Source organism: Oryzias melastigma, linkage group LG17 (assembly GCF_002922805.2).
Source record: "Oryzias melastigma strain HK-1 linkage group LG17, ASM292280v2, whole genome shotgun sequence".
Lineage (NCBI taxonomy): Eukaryota > Metazoa > Chordata > Actinopteri > Beloniformes > Adrianichthyidae > Oryzias > Oryzias melastigma.
The window spans coordinates 17658114-17673910 of record NC_050528.1 but is presented as its reverse complement, the minus strand read 5'-3'; the positions used below and the strand labels follow the sequence as shown (position 1 = coordinate 17673910).

Below are 15797 nucleotides of genomic sequence, written 5' to 3'. Positions count from 1 at the left end.
CCCAGACCATCACTGACCCACCACCAAACCTGTCAAGTTGAACGACGTTGCAGGCAGCAGAACGTTCTCCTTGTCTTCTCCAGACTCTTTCACGTCTATCACAGGTACTCAGGATGAACCTGCTCTCGTCTGTGAAAAGTACAGGGCGCCAGTGGCGGACTTGCCAATTCTGGTGTTCTTGAGCAAATGCCAGTGGAGCTCCACGGTGCTGGGCAGTGAGCACAGGACCCACTACAGGCCCTCGGGCCACCTTCATGAAGTCTGTTCCTGATTGTTTGGGTAGAGACATTCACACCAGTGGCCCTCTGGAGGTCATTCTGTAGGGCACGAGCAGTGCTCAGCCTGTTCCGCCTTGCACAAAGGAGCAGGTATCGGTCCTGCTGAGGGGTTGAGGACCTTCTACGGCCCTGTCCAGCTCTCCGAGAATAACCACCAGTCTCCTGAAATCTCCTCCATGTTCTGGAGATTGTGCTGGGAGATACATTAAACCTTCTTGTTGCAGTCTGTGTGGATGTGCCATCCTGGAGAAGTTGGACAACCTGTGCAACTTCTGTAGGGTTAAGGAATCTCCTCATACTGCCAGTAGAGATAATTATCAAGCCAAAATCAGCACGAGTGGAAAACCAGCCAAAAAAGATCAAGAGGGAGAAACTTGAAATGACCTCCACATGTAACACCAGTCCTGTTTGGAGGGTTTTCTAATTGTTACCACTGAAGAGCACCTGTTGTTAATTCCATGAACACCAAAACAGTTTAAATTGATTAACGAGGTCCTGTTGTTCGAAGTTATTTGATGACTTAAATGACATAAAAAAAACAACAAAAAACTCTAATTTAGGGATTTTCACCTATATTTGATATTATTTAGATCTTGAACTCTGAATATTCCAATTAAGTCAATTTTTTTTAAAGTTCATATTTATTTAATTTTGTTACTCTTTTAGTGCATGAAATATTAATAATTTAGTTCTCCGGGTGTTTATGGCAGCGTCCTTTTAAATTAAGAAGGTTAACATTTTATTCATGTATTATTATTTCACATAGATGTCAGTGTGCTCGATATCAGTGAAGATTTTTTTGAGTGTTGGAAGCTACAGGCTGTTTTTGTTGAGAACGTTTTGAAACAAATGTAAAGTTTTATTTTGTATTTGGGAGATATCCTTCCATCCATCCATCCATCCATTCACCCATCATCTTAAGAACCCACTGAATCTGTCTCCAGGACATGGGGTTGCTGGAGCCAACTCAGCTACTTTTGGGTAAAGGTGGGGTGTACACTGAACAGGTCACCAGTCTGTTGCATGCCCTTACACTCACTCATATGCATACCTGAGGCCATTTTAGACTCATCAATAAATCTAGAAGTTTATGGACTGTAGGAAGAAGCCAGAGTTCACAGAATAAACCCATCTATTGACGAGGAGAACATTCACAGAAGAACCCAGCCTGAACAAGAGGCTTCCTTGCTGAGTCAAAAGTACTAAACCCCACACTCTTATGCAACTCTGATTGGAAATTTATTTTGTTCTGCTCAAAGTCTATCCATTATCAAATTTCTAAGAACATTTCAACATTTCATTTCAGCTAGAATCAGATCCAGGACCTCTTTGATGTAACATGACAGCGCTGACCTTCAAGACCTTGTTTTTTGGGAACAAACGTTTCTTGAAACTGTAGCTTCAACTGCAGCATCCCAAAGTCTTAAACAGCCAGAACCTTCCTGTTACTGACAAAGCTGCTTTCAGGTCCCACAAAAGTCTTCCTATTGTATCTGCTCAAAGGACGTCTCTGTCCATATAGGGTCAAGTTTGGCATTATCTGGTAGTATCAATGGAAAGTTCTGAACTTACCCCTCAACTGTAAAACATTATTATAAACCTCCATATTCATCTTTCTTTCAAAAGACGACCCAAAGAAAACTTTTTCTTCACAGCAGACATCATCTTATGTCTCCACTAGAGGGCGACATAGTAAAGTGGGCGGGGCTCTCCTTCTGCTCTGTGTTCAACATTCAGTCAATAAGAAGTGGTGCTGTGAAGAGAACAATTGTCAGAGTGAATGTTGAACATCAGCTAGTTTCTCCTGTTGATTGAAACCTTGTTGTACAGATGGAACATTGGCTGTGGATTCTTCTTGCTGCTCTTTTCTTTGGTAGGACACAAAGATCAACATGTTTCCTCTTCAAACACTTCAACACATTACTGAGCTGTACATGAAGAGCTGTTCAAGCTGCTGATTGTTGTCCTTCAATCAATCATCTTTATTGATTCATCTCTTCCTCTGCATGTTCTGTTCTTCCTCAGAGTGTAAAGGAGAAGACAAAGTGATCCAACCAGGAGGAGAAGTCATTGCTGCTGAAGGAGACTCTGTCACACTCAGCTGTACCTTTGAGACCAGTTATTCGCAACCATATTTGTTCTGGTACAAACAAGAAGTGAACAGTTACCCAAAGTACATGTTGAAGCGTAGAACCTATGGAACAGAAGAAAACGCTCCAGAATTCAAGAAAGACAGATTTGATGCTGAACTTGATATCAAGATCAAATCAGTTCCTCTGACGATCCATAATCTTAATGTGTCAGACTCTGCTGTGTACTACTGTGCTCTGCAGCCCACAGTGACAGGAAACAGCAAAACTCTGTACAAAAACCTGCAGAACAATTCTCCTCACTATCTGAAAAAAAACGAAACGCTTGGGGAATACCTGCTACTACCACTGGAGGGCACTGTGCAACCGCCTGTTACATTTGATCCGACTACCAGTAGAGTTGCTTTACCTTGAAACATTGTTTCATTGTTAGGGAGAAATTTACACTATTGCAGCAGACAGTGAAGGAAATCAGAGGCTTTACACTCAAAATACTGGTTAAGCGTTTACTGAGAACCTGCAAATGATCACATCGCATGAATTTTACCGAAACTAACTAAATCTGCAAAAACATAAGCAAAATCAATTACAGAATAATTTAAAAATCTTTAAAAGGCAAATGTATTTTGCTTTTATCTTCATCAAAGAGGCATGGACTTAACTTGGAAATAAGTCGTTGACACATTGGGATTTTGAATTACGCATTCCTGTTTACATCATGTGTTCTGCCTCTTTATTGTCCTCTAGAAGGGTTTCTGGGAATTGGCCTCTTAAAGAGATGCCCCCTCCCATGGTCAGACAGCAGGGGTGGATCAGTCTAACACTGGATAAGATTCCCCTGATCTCAACAGTATTGTTCAAATGGCGTACGTGTTCTAATCTCCCACCACCTACACATGCTCCAGTAGAACAGAACAGACCTTTTTGACCAGTCTTCTTATTTCTGAGATGCTGGTACTCCAGTAGACCACACCCACTCGATGCCAGGGAGTCCAAGGCTAAATCAGCTCTGGGCTTTTTTATAGAGAGCAACCAAATTAGGTCAAATCTGAATTCTTTCCCCCTCGCTTCTCTCTACCTCTACAGTGAAAAAAAGCGAAATTAACAAAAGAATTTGAATTTTTTATATTTAAAAATATTAGTTTTTATCAAATTAACACTTTGAGTTGAGTAAACCATCAACCCAAAATTTTAATTTAATGAAAACTCAAATTTTAAAAGTAACATATAACAGAACTTTTGTGAATTGATCCAATTTTTCACTTTTTTTAGTGCACATTTAACCCTCCAAACGGAGAGTTATGGAAAAATAGTGTCTTCTAATTTGGACGTCACTCCCACTTAATGACGTCATCAATAGTCACCAGTCAGCTGGGTTAGTGCTAAGCTGCTAGCACACAGAAATACTCAACATCAATGTTATAACTTTAAAAGCTCATGCTACAACAAAAAGTCATTACTTACATTTAAATGTAAAGTAGAGCTGACCCATGTGAAGAAAAGCACTTCTCCACCACGGCTCACCCTACCGGCAGAAGGATTCTGAACTCGAAATCTCTTCGTTCTACCTTTAAAAATCTATTTGGGACACCCTGTTTCTATAAATGCCCCTTCAATTGGAAGGTAGGGAGAAACTTCGGAGTGTTGGACATTTGTGACCTATGACTGCATAAAAAGGTCAGAGTTCAGCAGAGAATTGTTTAACCAGTACAGACATCTAAAGTCTCTAAAGTTTCCATCATTCAAGAACATTAATCAATCTGTTTATCAAACTGTTAACCAGGAGGAAGAGGAGCTGAGAGAAGAGGAAGAACAGATGAAAGAACAGACAGAGAGATTGAGGGAGGAGCTGAGCTGTTAGTGAACTATAGAAGAGACACAAACTTCCACTTTAACACAGTTCAACACACAAAAGCCAAACATCATCTTTCTCCAACATGCTGTCTGTGCAGACATCTGTGTTCACTCTGCTGCTTCTAGTCATTGGAACAGGTTGATGGATTCTTTCAAAGATACATTTCAGCATTTGATGTTTGTCCATCACTGATCTGACTTCTCTCTTCCTTTAGATGTCAGCTGTGAAGAACTCACTGCAGTCAACAAGGAAGAGTCCACTTTGGAAGGAGCTTCTGTCACTCTGTCCTACAAATACACTGCATCGGGAGTTGCAGCTGATTATTTCTTCTGGTATCGACAGTTTCCAGGAAAACCTCCAGAGTTCCTGATCTCTCATTTAAGAACGGGAGACCAAATGTTAAATCCAGTTCCTGGATTTTCTGTTCATGTAACTGAAGAGAAAATAATGGATCTGCAGATCTCCTCTGCTGCAGTGACAGACTCTGCTGTGTACTACTGTGCTATGAGGCCCACAGTGACAGGAAACGGCAAAACGCCGTACAAAAACCTGCAGTGAATTGTCCACAACATCCACTAGAGGGTGCTCAGATTCATGTGAAAGTGTACAAGTACCAGAAACAGAACTGATCCAACTGTAAAATCCTGAGGAGCTTCTGTTTAAAAGACTCATGAAGGAGGTGGAGGAGTTCTATTTTGGTCTCATCTGACCACATGGCGACCAGGCGGCTCAACTTTTAATCAATCTTTCAAAGCGAAAGTGTCACTGATAACATATCAAGCACTCAGTTCAGACTATAACTTATCAAATGGTGACCATTTGGTTTTTCAGGGGAAAAGTTATCAATGTCATACCGAGTCATGCCACCTCAACTTGAAATCTTCTTCCTTGAAATATTTTGCCACTGCAATAGTTGATCTCTTCTCATCAAGCTTTTGCTGATTGTAGATTAGCTCAAGATGTCCTAAGACAGATCTTTGGTCTTGATCATAGTGGAGAGGTTGCAGTTTGACTTTTTAAAGCTGTGAACAGATGTCTTTTACACAGATAACCATTTCAAACAGGTGCCACTGAAACAGGTAGTGAGTGGATGATGAAAGAGTATGTTAAAGAGGAAGTAACATGTCTTTGAGGGACAGAATTATTTCTTGTTTGCAGGAACTAAGTACTTATTTTGTGCACAATTATACAAATAGGTTCTTTAAAAATCATGTAATATGATTTTTCTTGTTTGATTATTCATTTTACCTCCTATCCATCCATTTCCTAAACCTGTTTTGACTTTTTCAGGGTCACGGGGTGTCAGAGCTTAACCCTTGTGCACAAAGGCAGGACAGGTTGTCAGTCTGTCACAGGGCCACAATAACACTCATTCACTAACATTCACACCTTATTTTACCTTCTGTATCTCAAAGTTGAAGGTAACTATGAAAAACACTACAGATCTCTCTCATATTTTTAGAAGCTGTGACAGAAATATATATATATATATATATATATATATATATATTGCCCCATTCTGATTTAAACATGTATTTACCCATTTCTGTCTATATCTGTTTTCTGTGAGTTTTAAGGTTAAAAAGCTTCAGTCAAATTGACAGACAAGTCATTTCTCCTGAAGGAACAAGACATCATTTTGCTTGTAAAACCCCCACTGTTCAAAACGGTAAGCGAGCTACATGCTAATGCTAGCACAAGTATACTTGTGAAGGGTGTTAGAAAATGACACCTTCCACTTCTCTGGCTGTCTATCAAACCGGGAAAACTAATCGAAAAGAAATCATAAATGATACTCAAAGCAAGGACAAGGATTGTTCTTTTTTTCATATTTGGTTTTCTGATTAGTTTTACATCTCAGAGTTTTTCCTAAAAAATAATATATTTTTTTTGGTCAGGCACACCATCTGGAGGAGCCTTCACAATTCCCCTTTGGAGTCCATGTAATTTTGTTCAAAGTTTCAACAGATCTTCATTCATTGAAATCATTGCTTACCACTGCAGGCCAATGGTTGGTTTGTTTGTTCTGGAGCTATAAATGGAACCGGCATGTGACACGCACTCCAGAACGTGAATTTAACCCTTAAGCACCTGAGCTTCAATGTTTATGTTCTTTGATTTACTCTAATTTTTTAATTGTTAGCACGATGCTTTTCTCCTTCAGAATCTTCTAGAATTACGTTGCTGAAGTATGCTAAAGATTTTGTGTTTAAGCATCTCTAGTGACGCCTCAGATGTTAAAGGGTTAACATGTGATGTTCACACACTGCAAGAGGAAAAGTTTCTTCATATTTTTCTTTTTTTTTTTCTACTGTTTACTATCACCTGTCCACCACCTACACTTGGAAGAGGCTTGTTGTGAAATGTCAGAGTGGTGCAAATCTTGTGAATCCACTACTTCCTGTTTTTTGGGGAAGTTTGAAAATGGCTTCCAAATCAAAGTGATACTTCTCCCTCCTGTGGATCCTCTGTGCTCCATGAAAGACCCGGTTCTGTCATGAAAAGATGAAAAACAATGTGATACCAAGTCCTGTCATATATGTTGAAATAATACCAACGGGTATGAACTTAATATCCTTCTGCTGTGTCCAACTGAAGAAAGAAGACACACTTTGAACTGCAGATGTCTTTTATTTAGAGTTTTCATCATTTTAGAGTTAACACAGCTCATAAACTTAGAGATAGAAAAAGTTTAAAACAGTAAACAGAGTTTTGGTGTGTTTGCAGTGGTCAGGGATGGAAAAACAGTAAAGTTTTTGGATGGTGCAGCAAAGACATGAAGTCACTGTGATGACTTTATAAACGCCAACAAGTGAAACTGAAATATTGAATCTCATTACACATCAAACATTTATCATGTCAGATTTGTATTCTAAGGCATCTTATGTCAGCAAACACTGAATTTTCTGAAGGGAGTTCTGTTTTTTTTTTTTTTTTAGACCTCCTCCTGGTTCCACATCATTGTTTTTGGTGACATCGCAGATTCTCAACAACAGAAACTGCAACATATCAAATAGCTTAGAGGCAACATCTGCTCTAAAACTGGTGCTATTTTTTTTTTACTGCGTAAAGCTTCTCAAAGGCTTTAAAGATCCAAAAGCAGATGCCTTTATTCATTTTAGGTAGAAAACTATGGATCATCTCTCTGGTTTCAGTCCAGAACCTCTTAGAACACTGTTAAGACCTAACGAGTTGATTTGACATGAGATTCATTTTTTCCAGCAAGATCTTAAAACTGAAAAGTGTAAAAAAAAATAAAAACTTAAAAAAAAAAAGAGTTTTCAACTAAGTATTGGAATAAAACTAAAGAATAATTTGTAGAAATCTATTGTTAGAGACAAGAAGATCCTTTGTAACCCAATGCAGGAACAAACTAAAGTTTGACGTAAAAGCCTGGCCAATCAGGCTCTTTACTTACTTTGATGTTTGGGAGTTTACGGACTACTAAAATTATCAAAGGGTTCAGAGTAACTAAAGAAAAGTAATAATCAATCGCTACCAGACTTCATTCTGAAGCTAGATCGGGGGGAGGGGCTTGTGACTAAATTGAGATTGATGGGAGGGAAAAACAAGAACCCTCAAAGGGTGTCTTTAACAGAGTCTGAAACATCAGTTTTATCAGATCTACAGTTAGAAAGACTTTATGTACTGGGTTCTGTGTAATTGTTAGGTTCAAACAACCTGAAACATTTCTCTGAAAGGAAGACAAGATAAAATCATAATTAAAAGACAGCTATGCTGCATTCATACAGGACGCAATTCAAGTGTCAAATTCGCATTTTCCGCCTCTCTTCTGTCAAAATTACTGCTCAGCGCTTGGCCTAAAGCCCTGACGCCATGGAGCAACCGCCCAAGTTTTTACGGACTTCCTTCAGCTGCCACATCATGGATGATGATGAGCGAGTATCTTGGGTTCATATGTTTTGCAAACTTGTGTTTAGGTTAACCAGATCATTTAGAGTCTCTTCCTGTGCGGTGTACTTTACTCCTGACGGCCGTTAGAAACGTAACTTAACCCGAGAGGGGGAAATAAAAATAAAAATGGAGGATCTTTTTATTTTTGACTTGATAAAGATAAGAAAAAATATCATAAGACCATGGAGCTCGAGTGATCGCGCCCGCTACCACGGCACTTGCGGTGGCTGTCCATCTCCGGGCAGCCAACATCCCGCGGGCCAGTATAGAAAGCGCCGCCACCCGGAATCTGGCAGAGCACACCTGGACACTGGGTGGCGGCGTTCCCTACACTGTCCACTGGGCAGATGGATAACGCAACTCGTTCCAGCCCCTTTCGCTCCGTGGCAGGCTGGTGACCTGTCCAGGTTGTATCCCGCCTTCACTCAAAAGTAACAGTAACAGTCTCCGGCAACCCTGTGGTTCCAGTGGGTTAAGAAATAATCTGGATGATGGAAGTTCAGGACGAAAATCCTCACATCGAGTGGGCATATTGGATTATTTTTTTTAACCCGAAAATCGAGTCACTGAAAACACCACATGCCCAAAGCCGTCCCTCGCCGCGTCTGCCACCCAAATTGTGCGGCACCCAATGGCAAAATCCTGCCTTAGGACCTTAGATCACATCTGAACGTCAACTTAACAATAACACTCGACGCCCCTGCTGAGTGAATCACATCTGGTGTGAATGCAGCATAAATCTACTTCTGAACAGCTGCAGTTGGATCGTTGAGTTTTGCTCCCACAGAAACCCACTTGAGTCAAACGACAATCAGAACCAACAGTCCAATGAGCGGCAATACTGGAACCTGGAGCTTTGAAATCTCTCCGTTTAGCTCTCAATGGGACAAACAAACGTCTGGTCACACATTTTACAAGAATAAGTCTTCTGTCCTTCTCATACAGAGGGTTAAGTTACTACATGGAATGACTCCTCCCCCTTAGCTCTCACAGAAAAATGGTTTCTGCTCGGTGTGGATTCTCATGTGACATGCAACCTGACCGCTCTGGCTGAAGGTTTTCTTGCAGACTTTGCAAGAATACGGCCTCTCGCCAGTGTGAATTCGAAAGTGCCGCAACATGTCCCCTTTGTGACTAAAACTCTTGCCACAGATGGGGCAAGGAAACGGCCTCTCTCCAGTGTGAGTCCTCATGTGGCGCAACAAGTTACTGCTTTGAACAAACTGCTTTCCACATAACTGGCATGAGTAGGGTTTTTCACCCGTGTGGATTCTCATGTGAACTTTCAGGTTCCCACGCTGACTGAAGTTCTTCCCACAGATTTTACAAGAAGTGGGATTGTCAGCTGGTTCCCCTTTACGAAAACCTCTGTATCTTCTCATTGTGGAGAAATGAGTCATGGTCCTGCTGGGACTCCTCCATGCAGACCTCTCACCTGCACCTGTCTCTGACAGAGGAGACTCTTCTACATTTATGTTCCAGCAGACAGTTCTCTGTATTTCTGCAGCTTCAGTCGATTCAAAGTCTTCCAGCTTGACTTGCAGGTGATCTTGGCTCTCAGAGAGCAGCTGCTCAGAAGTTGGTTCTGCTGCATGAAGGTCTCTTTCCTCAGAGGATGAAGACAACATGAAGGTTTCAGACTCCTGCTTCAGTTCTGGCTGACCAAATTCCTCTTCTGCACAGAGATCTTCCTGTTCCTCTTTGATGTGTGGAGACTGAGAGAGATGCTCCTCAGGAAGAAGCTCCTCCTCTTTACAAAAGGAAAGCTGTGGGAGCTCTGCAGGACACACAAAAGACACAAGATCATTTCACTCATGGCTGAAAATCTTCTGATTGAGCTTAGAAAACTTTTTTTTATTTAAGTTCCCCAGGTGTTTCCACATTTCAGGTCAGAGTCAGTAGATACAAAAATCAGATTAAATGATGTCCGCATCTGAAATAAAGGAACTATTTTTACAAAAGATAAAGTTTTGGTCTCACTGACTCAAATATAAAAAAGGACATTTTTGGGTGCTGAACGCTCACAACTTTGTTCAGCTCTACTACACTGACAATATTTAATATAAAGTAATGACTAATCGACTATTAAATTAGTCGACTATTTTAATAGTCGATTAGTCGACTAATCGTGGCAGCCCTAGTGATCCCTCCAATGACAAAGGTGGACAGGATTTTATATCTGCCATGGACACCAGTAAAGATACAAAATCCTTGGAAAAAAAAAAAAAGTTCAGTGCGCTGTCCTGTGACCACTTTTAATGTAAACATGCCTAGGATAGCACAAGGTTTATGAAAAATATATCAGAGCAAGAATTGTTATTCTGACAAAAAGAATGACTGAGTAATAACTGTTTTTCTCAATAGTAGTTTAAGGGATTTTTGGCTTGTTGGAGCACTTGGATACTTTCTATTTGGGAAAACAAAGGGGGAGGGGTTGCGCTGTCCAGTGATTATAAAATGTATGGTAAAGCATTATAACTGATTTGGAGATGATCAATAAAAAAAAAAAAAAAAACACAAGAAAAAAAACTTAAAAAATAATAATAATTTGTTTTTAATTGTAGTTGACATTAAGTCGAAGATGTTGCTTTCTGCTCCTCTCTCTTCTGATGTGGACAAAGCGCCTGAAAGTCAGCATGAGAGAAAGCCTCAAAAAATGAATATAAAGCAAGATTGTTTTGGTGTTTAACACTTAAGGATTCATCCTCTTTAAAGTTTGGTGTGTTTAATGCTTCTTTGAATAAGACAAAAACCGAGATTGCTAAGAGGTTGCTAAAAAATGTAACCACAGAAACACAAGAATCACCAACCATCTTTATCTACTGTATGAACAGAGAGTTCAGGCTGTTTACAACTCATTACTGCAACACTCTCTAAACCAACAGGAAGATTTAGCAAACTATGGTTCACCTAAGACCTTAAAAAATAAAAAACAAACTATCATTAAAAGCTGTTGTGCTTCTTAACATTCAGACTGGCATCTGAGCATCTCAATTGATTCAGCTCACATTTTTATTAGTTTAGGTTCAAAAGTGAGAGCAACCACCTCCTTTTGCACAGAAACACAGATGTCCTTGGGTACTACATCTCTCAATGGACAGGAACTGTTCTGCAGCCTAAGAGGAACCAAGTTCAAACTGTGGTTCCACACCACAATAGGTATATTGTTGTTTATGACTGAGGGTTATAGAAAATAATCAATGAGACGACTGTCAGCCCCAGAATATGAACTGACCAACAAAGGTTTTGCAGATAAAAGCAGATGGCAACATTCATGGTTGAGCTTATTCACTCCAACAGACCTGTTTTTGTTTCCTCCTGCTCCTCTGTCATCGACGGTAATTCTGCTTCCTGCTGCTGTTCTGTGATCTGTGGAGGTTCTGCTTCCTTCTGGTTCTGGCTGCAGCTCCTCTTTTGGTTAAAGAGCTGCTGCTGGTCAGCGACATTCTGCTTCCTCGTGTGTTTTTGATGGAGGTCTGCAGCAGAAACACAACATTCAGTTTTTTATAGAAAGAAATAATCCACATTCTAATGTTTTTCCTTTTATTAAATACAAGTGAAAATGAAATTAATCTATAGAGAGATACAGGGTGGAAAGTTAAGAATTATTCGGCATTAATGCTGACGAACTGTCATGAATCCGTGCTCATAATGTATTCTTTAAATAATCTGCTGTCCTCATAGAGGACGAGACAGCAGCTTTATCTGAACAGAAGGTACTGTCTTCTTTATCTGTTTCGACGGAGATGCACTGAAATGACACAAGTGCATGTTTTTCAGGAACCACAGCTGATTTTGTCCCTGCTCATCAATGGATCGTTTCTGGAAAGAAGAGCTGCTGCTTCACACTGTTTGTTGACATTAACACAAAGATAATACCACAGACAGGAGCCTCACTTCACCACAAAAACCAAACTTTGACCATCAATAAGCAGAGATTAGTACAGGGCGGAACGTTGTAATTATTCACGATCTTTGTCCCTGAAAAGCTTCCCGTGACTATCTCACTGAAAGTCATAAAGAACACGGAGATCCGCATCTCTTCGACCTGATTTAGCCCCTTACCCTGTTCATACCTGCTGTGTTTGTGTTTCTATTCAGGCTTCTATCCAGCAGTCTGCGCTGACGCTCCATCTCTTCCTCATACTGGACGATGGTTTTTTCGAACTGTCTGAATATTTCTTCAGCAGCAGCAGTTAGTCGCTCGCTGATAAACTCTTTCAGAGAATGAACGGAAGACATCGTTGCTGTAGCTGCAACTATATTCAGCGGAGAATCCAAAACACAGCCGTCTCCAGGAGCACACACGCTAAAATGAGCTAACTTCCGGGAAACATAAGAACAATTTCCGGCCAAAAAAAATGTAATTTAATTATTCACGATTCATAATAATTATTCTACCTAAATTTAAATGTCATTTAAAAATTACTCTTGTAAAAATATATCTTTAAATTAAAACAATGAAAAACATTACATTCAAATGGACCCTTTTCATAGTGACGTCAGACAAAATGGCGACAGGGCAAAAAAAAATGTATAGTTACTTCCGGCGTTCGCATTTAAAACAGCAAAGCTTACAGTTGAACATTGTCATTCACAATTTTACGTACACAATAATAGGTAACATTACCAATTTCAAAAGAAGAATGTACAATATTTATTTTATGAATGTCCTGCCAAACTGCATTTTCATTTCCTCTCTCAGATTGTTCTCAAATAAAAAAAAAAAACAAATGTTTGATATACTCCAATATTGGATGTTTTCTTGAAAATATTCATCTTTCATTTGAGCAGATATTATTCTACTGGGCTATGTTTTGGTGGATGTTATTTGCACTTATTTTTAGTGCAATCAAGCACAAAACCCGAAATAAATTCGTGTTGGCCACATTCATTAATTTCAGCAAAAACGCACATCAAGATTTTCATGATTTTGCAGTTTTTAGCCAAAATTATAAAACTTGCTTTTTCTTGAAGACATTTTTTTAGCTGCATAGGTGTAGGGGGAACTGCTGGCATAGCAGCAACACTACGTTGATATCTCTGCATTACTTTGTTTGCATTCACTTTTCTCACAAGCTTGAGCTTTTTCACACTGCAGGCTGTTCCTGATCCAACACAATATGAGGAAAGAAATACTCAGAAATGCAGTGTTAATGTTAAATTCTTTGATTTATGTCCTCCATCATAAGAAAAATGCAACAAGAACATGTTAAATACACCAAAACATTATTTTCATTGGAGTCAGTCTGTTTGGAAAAATGTAAAAAAATTATCCAGTCAAACATTGTGATATATATATATATATATATATATATATATATATATATATATATATATATATATATATATATATATATATATATATATATTAATAGTAAGCTGCGCCTCTCTCATTGCAAAGGGAGGAAAAGCTTGAGAAAGAAAACCCTTAAAGGACAGAAACATGTTTTTTAAGCTTCACTGTAACAAAAAATGTCTTTAATTTCATATATTTTAACCAGCTTATTTAACATCAGAGCTGATGTCAATCATTAGATATGGATTGTAAAAAACGATAACAAATTATTTTAATAAATTAACTAACTGCTAGATTTTTTTTTTCCACAGCTGATGTCAGATACTTTCCTCCGCTAGGGGGCGACATAGTGAAGTAGGCGGGGCTCTCCTCCTGCTCTTTGTTCAACATTCAGTCAATAAGAAGTGGTGCTGTGAAGAGAACAATTGTCAGAGTGAATGTTGAACATCAGCTAGTTTCTCCTGTTGATTGAAACCTTGTTGTACAGATGGAACATTGGCTGTGGATTCTTCTTGCTGCTCTTTTCTTTGGTAAGACACAAAGATCAACATGTTTCCTCTTCAAACACTTCAACACATTACTGAGCTGTACATGAAGAGCTGTTCAAGCTGCTGATTGTTGTCCTTCAATCAATCATCTTTATTGATTCATATCTTCCTCTGCATGTTCTGTTCTTCCTCAGAGTGTAAAGGAGAAGACAAAGTGATTCAACCAGAAGGAGAAGTCGCCCGTGCTGAAGGAGACTCTGTCACACTCAACTGTACCTTTGAAACCACTTTTACTCCACATTTGTATTGGTACAGAAGAGAAAAAAGTGGCACCATAAATTTTATTTTGCGGCGCCACAGTTATGGAAAAAACGAAAACGCTGCAATGTTCAAGAACGAGAGATTTAATTCAGAACTGAATAACAAATCAGTTCCTCTGACGATCCATAATCTTAATGTGTCAGACTCTGCTGTGTACTACTGTGCTCTGCAGCCCACAGTGACAGGAAACAACAAAACTCTGTACAAAAACCTGCAGAGCAAAGACAACACAATACTACACAACATCCACTAGAGGGTGTGACACACTGTGCAATCATTGCATGTTCAGTCATTGATGTCAAAACCAAGAGAGAAATGAAGCAGTCAAGGTCAGAGACAGAGCTGCTGTGGGAGAAATAAACTCAGATTGGTTGAGTTAAACTGAAAAAAAGTGTTTATTGGCCCCGCCCACTTAACTTCAGATCATCATTATTTCTCTCTCATTGTGCTGCAGTGGAAGAACAGAGTTCATCTGCTGTCTGTGTGTCTTCAAGAACTCCAAAGACATGTTGCTTTACCTCTTTTTGCTTCTATCTCACATTCTAGGTGAGTTTAAGAACAGAGATTCAAGTTTGCTTGAAGCTGCTGCATGAACTCATCATCTCATTCATCTAATGGCTTCATTTTCTCCACTTTTTCCAGGACTCACAGCTGGAGACACAATCTCTCCTGATCAGGATCAACTTACAGGAACTGAAGGAAAATCTGTTACAATGAGATGTAACTATCAGACTGATGATAACGATCTTTGGCTTTACTGGTACAAACATGATTCTGACCTTCAGGCTCCTCAGTTTATTCTCTGGAAAGGAGCAAAAGGTTCCACAAGTGAATATATTCCAGATAAACGATATGAATCCAGAACAACAGACACATCAACTGAACTGATCATCACAAATTTAACTCTGGCAGACACAGCTCTCTACTACTGTGCTGTAGACACACAGTGATCCAAAGTGTAGAAGAGGCTGTACAAAAACCTGAAGACAGCTATGGACTACTCTTCAAAGAGGAGGGAAGTGGTTTTCAAAGCACAGCTTCATATCAGATGGATTCTGTTCATTCCTGTTTGATCAGAGTCTCTGTGGTTACAGCTGCTAATGAAACACTGAGGGAGGATTCACATCAACACATGATCCACATCAACCAATACAATTATATTTAAAAGCTATCAATGTTATGTTGTTAAATCATCAGGAAAAAAAAAATCCCCTACATGTCAATAAATACAGTGGGGCAAAAAAATATGAAGTCAGCCACCAAATGTGCAAGTTCTCCCACTAAAAAAGATGAGAGAGGAGTGTTATTTCCATCATAGCTATACCTCACCTAAAAGACACAAAATGAGAAAAAAAATCCAGAAAATCACATTGTCTGATTTTTAAATAATTTACTTGTAAATTATGGTGCATAATAAGTGTTTGGTCAATAACAAAAGTTCATCACCCTACACCCTTTGTTGGCACTGACAGCAGTCAAAGGTTTTCTGTAAGTCTTCACGAGGTTTTCCCAAACTGTTGCTGGTGTTTTGGTCCATTCCTCCATGCAGAT

The 15797-nt window shown here is 39.3% G+C and overlaps 1 protein-coding gene and 1 gene segment (V, D, J or C); one reads left to right on the top strand and one right to left on the bottom strand.

The window, feature by feature from the left end:
- Positions 1–2024: 2024 nt before the first annotated feature.
- Positions 2025–15797, top strand: part of LOC112139689 — a 23556-nt gene continuing 9783 nt past the window's right edge. Inside the window, 1 exon segment of the V gene segment in view lies at positions 2025–2151. Within this exon segment, the coding sequence occupies positions 2109–2151 (43 nt within the window).
- On the bottom strand, positions 6865–13206 carry LOC112139685 (zinc finger protein 32). The gene is made up of 3 exons (XM_024262513.2): positions 12215–13206; positions 11441–11614; positions 6865–9915 (listed from the first exon to the last, which is right to left on the bottom strand). Exons 1-3 carry the CDS (start codon positions 12378–12380, stop codon positions 9119–9121), a joined length of 1137 nt encoding a protein of 378 aa, XP_024118281.1. The 5' UTR covers positions 12381–13206; the 3' UTR covers positions 6865–9118.

Excerpts from the sequence above, each read along its gene's own strand:
- LOC112139685 (XM_024262513.2), bottom strand. The coding sequence starts at position 12,380 with ATGTCTTCCGTTCATTCTCTGAAAGAGTTTATCAGCGAGCGACTAACT. Across the intron at positions 11,615-12,214 it reads TAGAAACACAAACACAGCAG|ACCTCCATCAAAAACACACG; the intron begins GTATGAACAGGG and ends TTTCTGCTGCAG. Across the intron at positions 9,916-11,440 it reads GCAGGAGGAAACAAAAACAG|AGCTCCCACAGCTTTCCTTT; the intron begins GTCTGTTGGAGT and ends TGTGTCCTGCAG.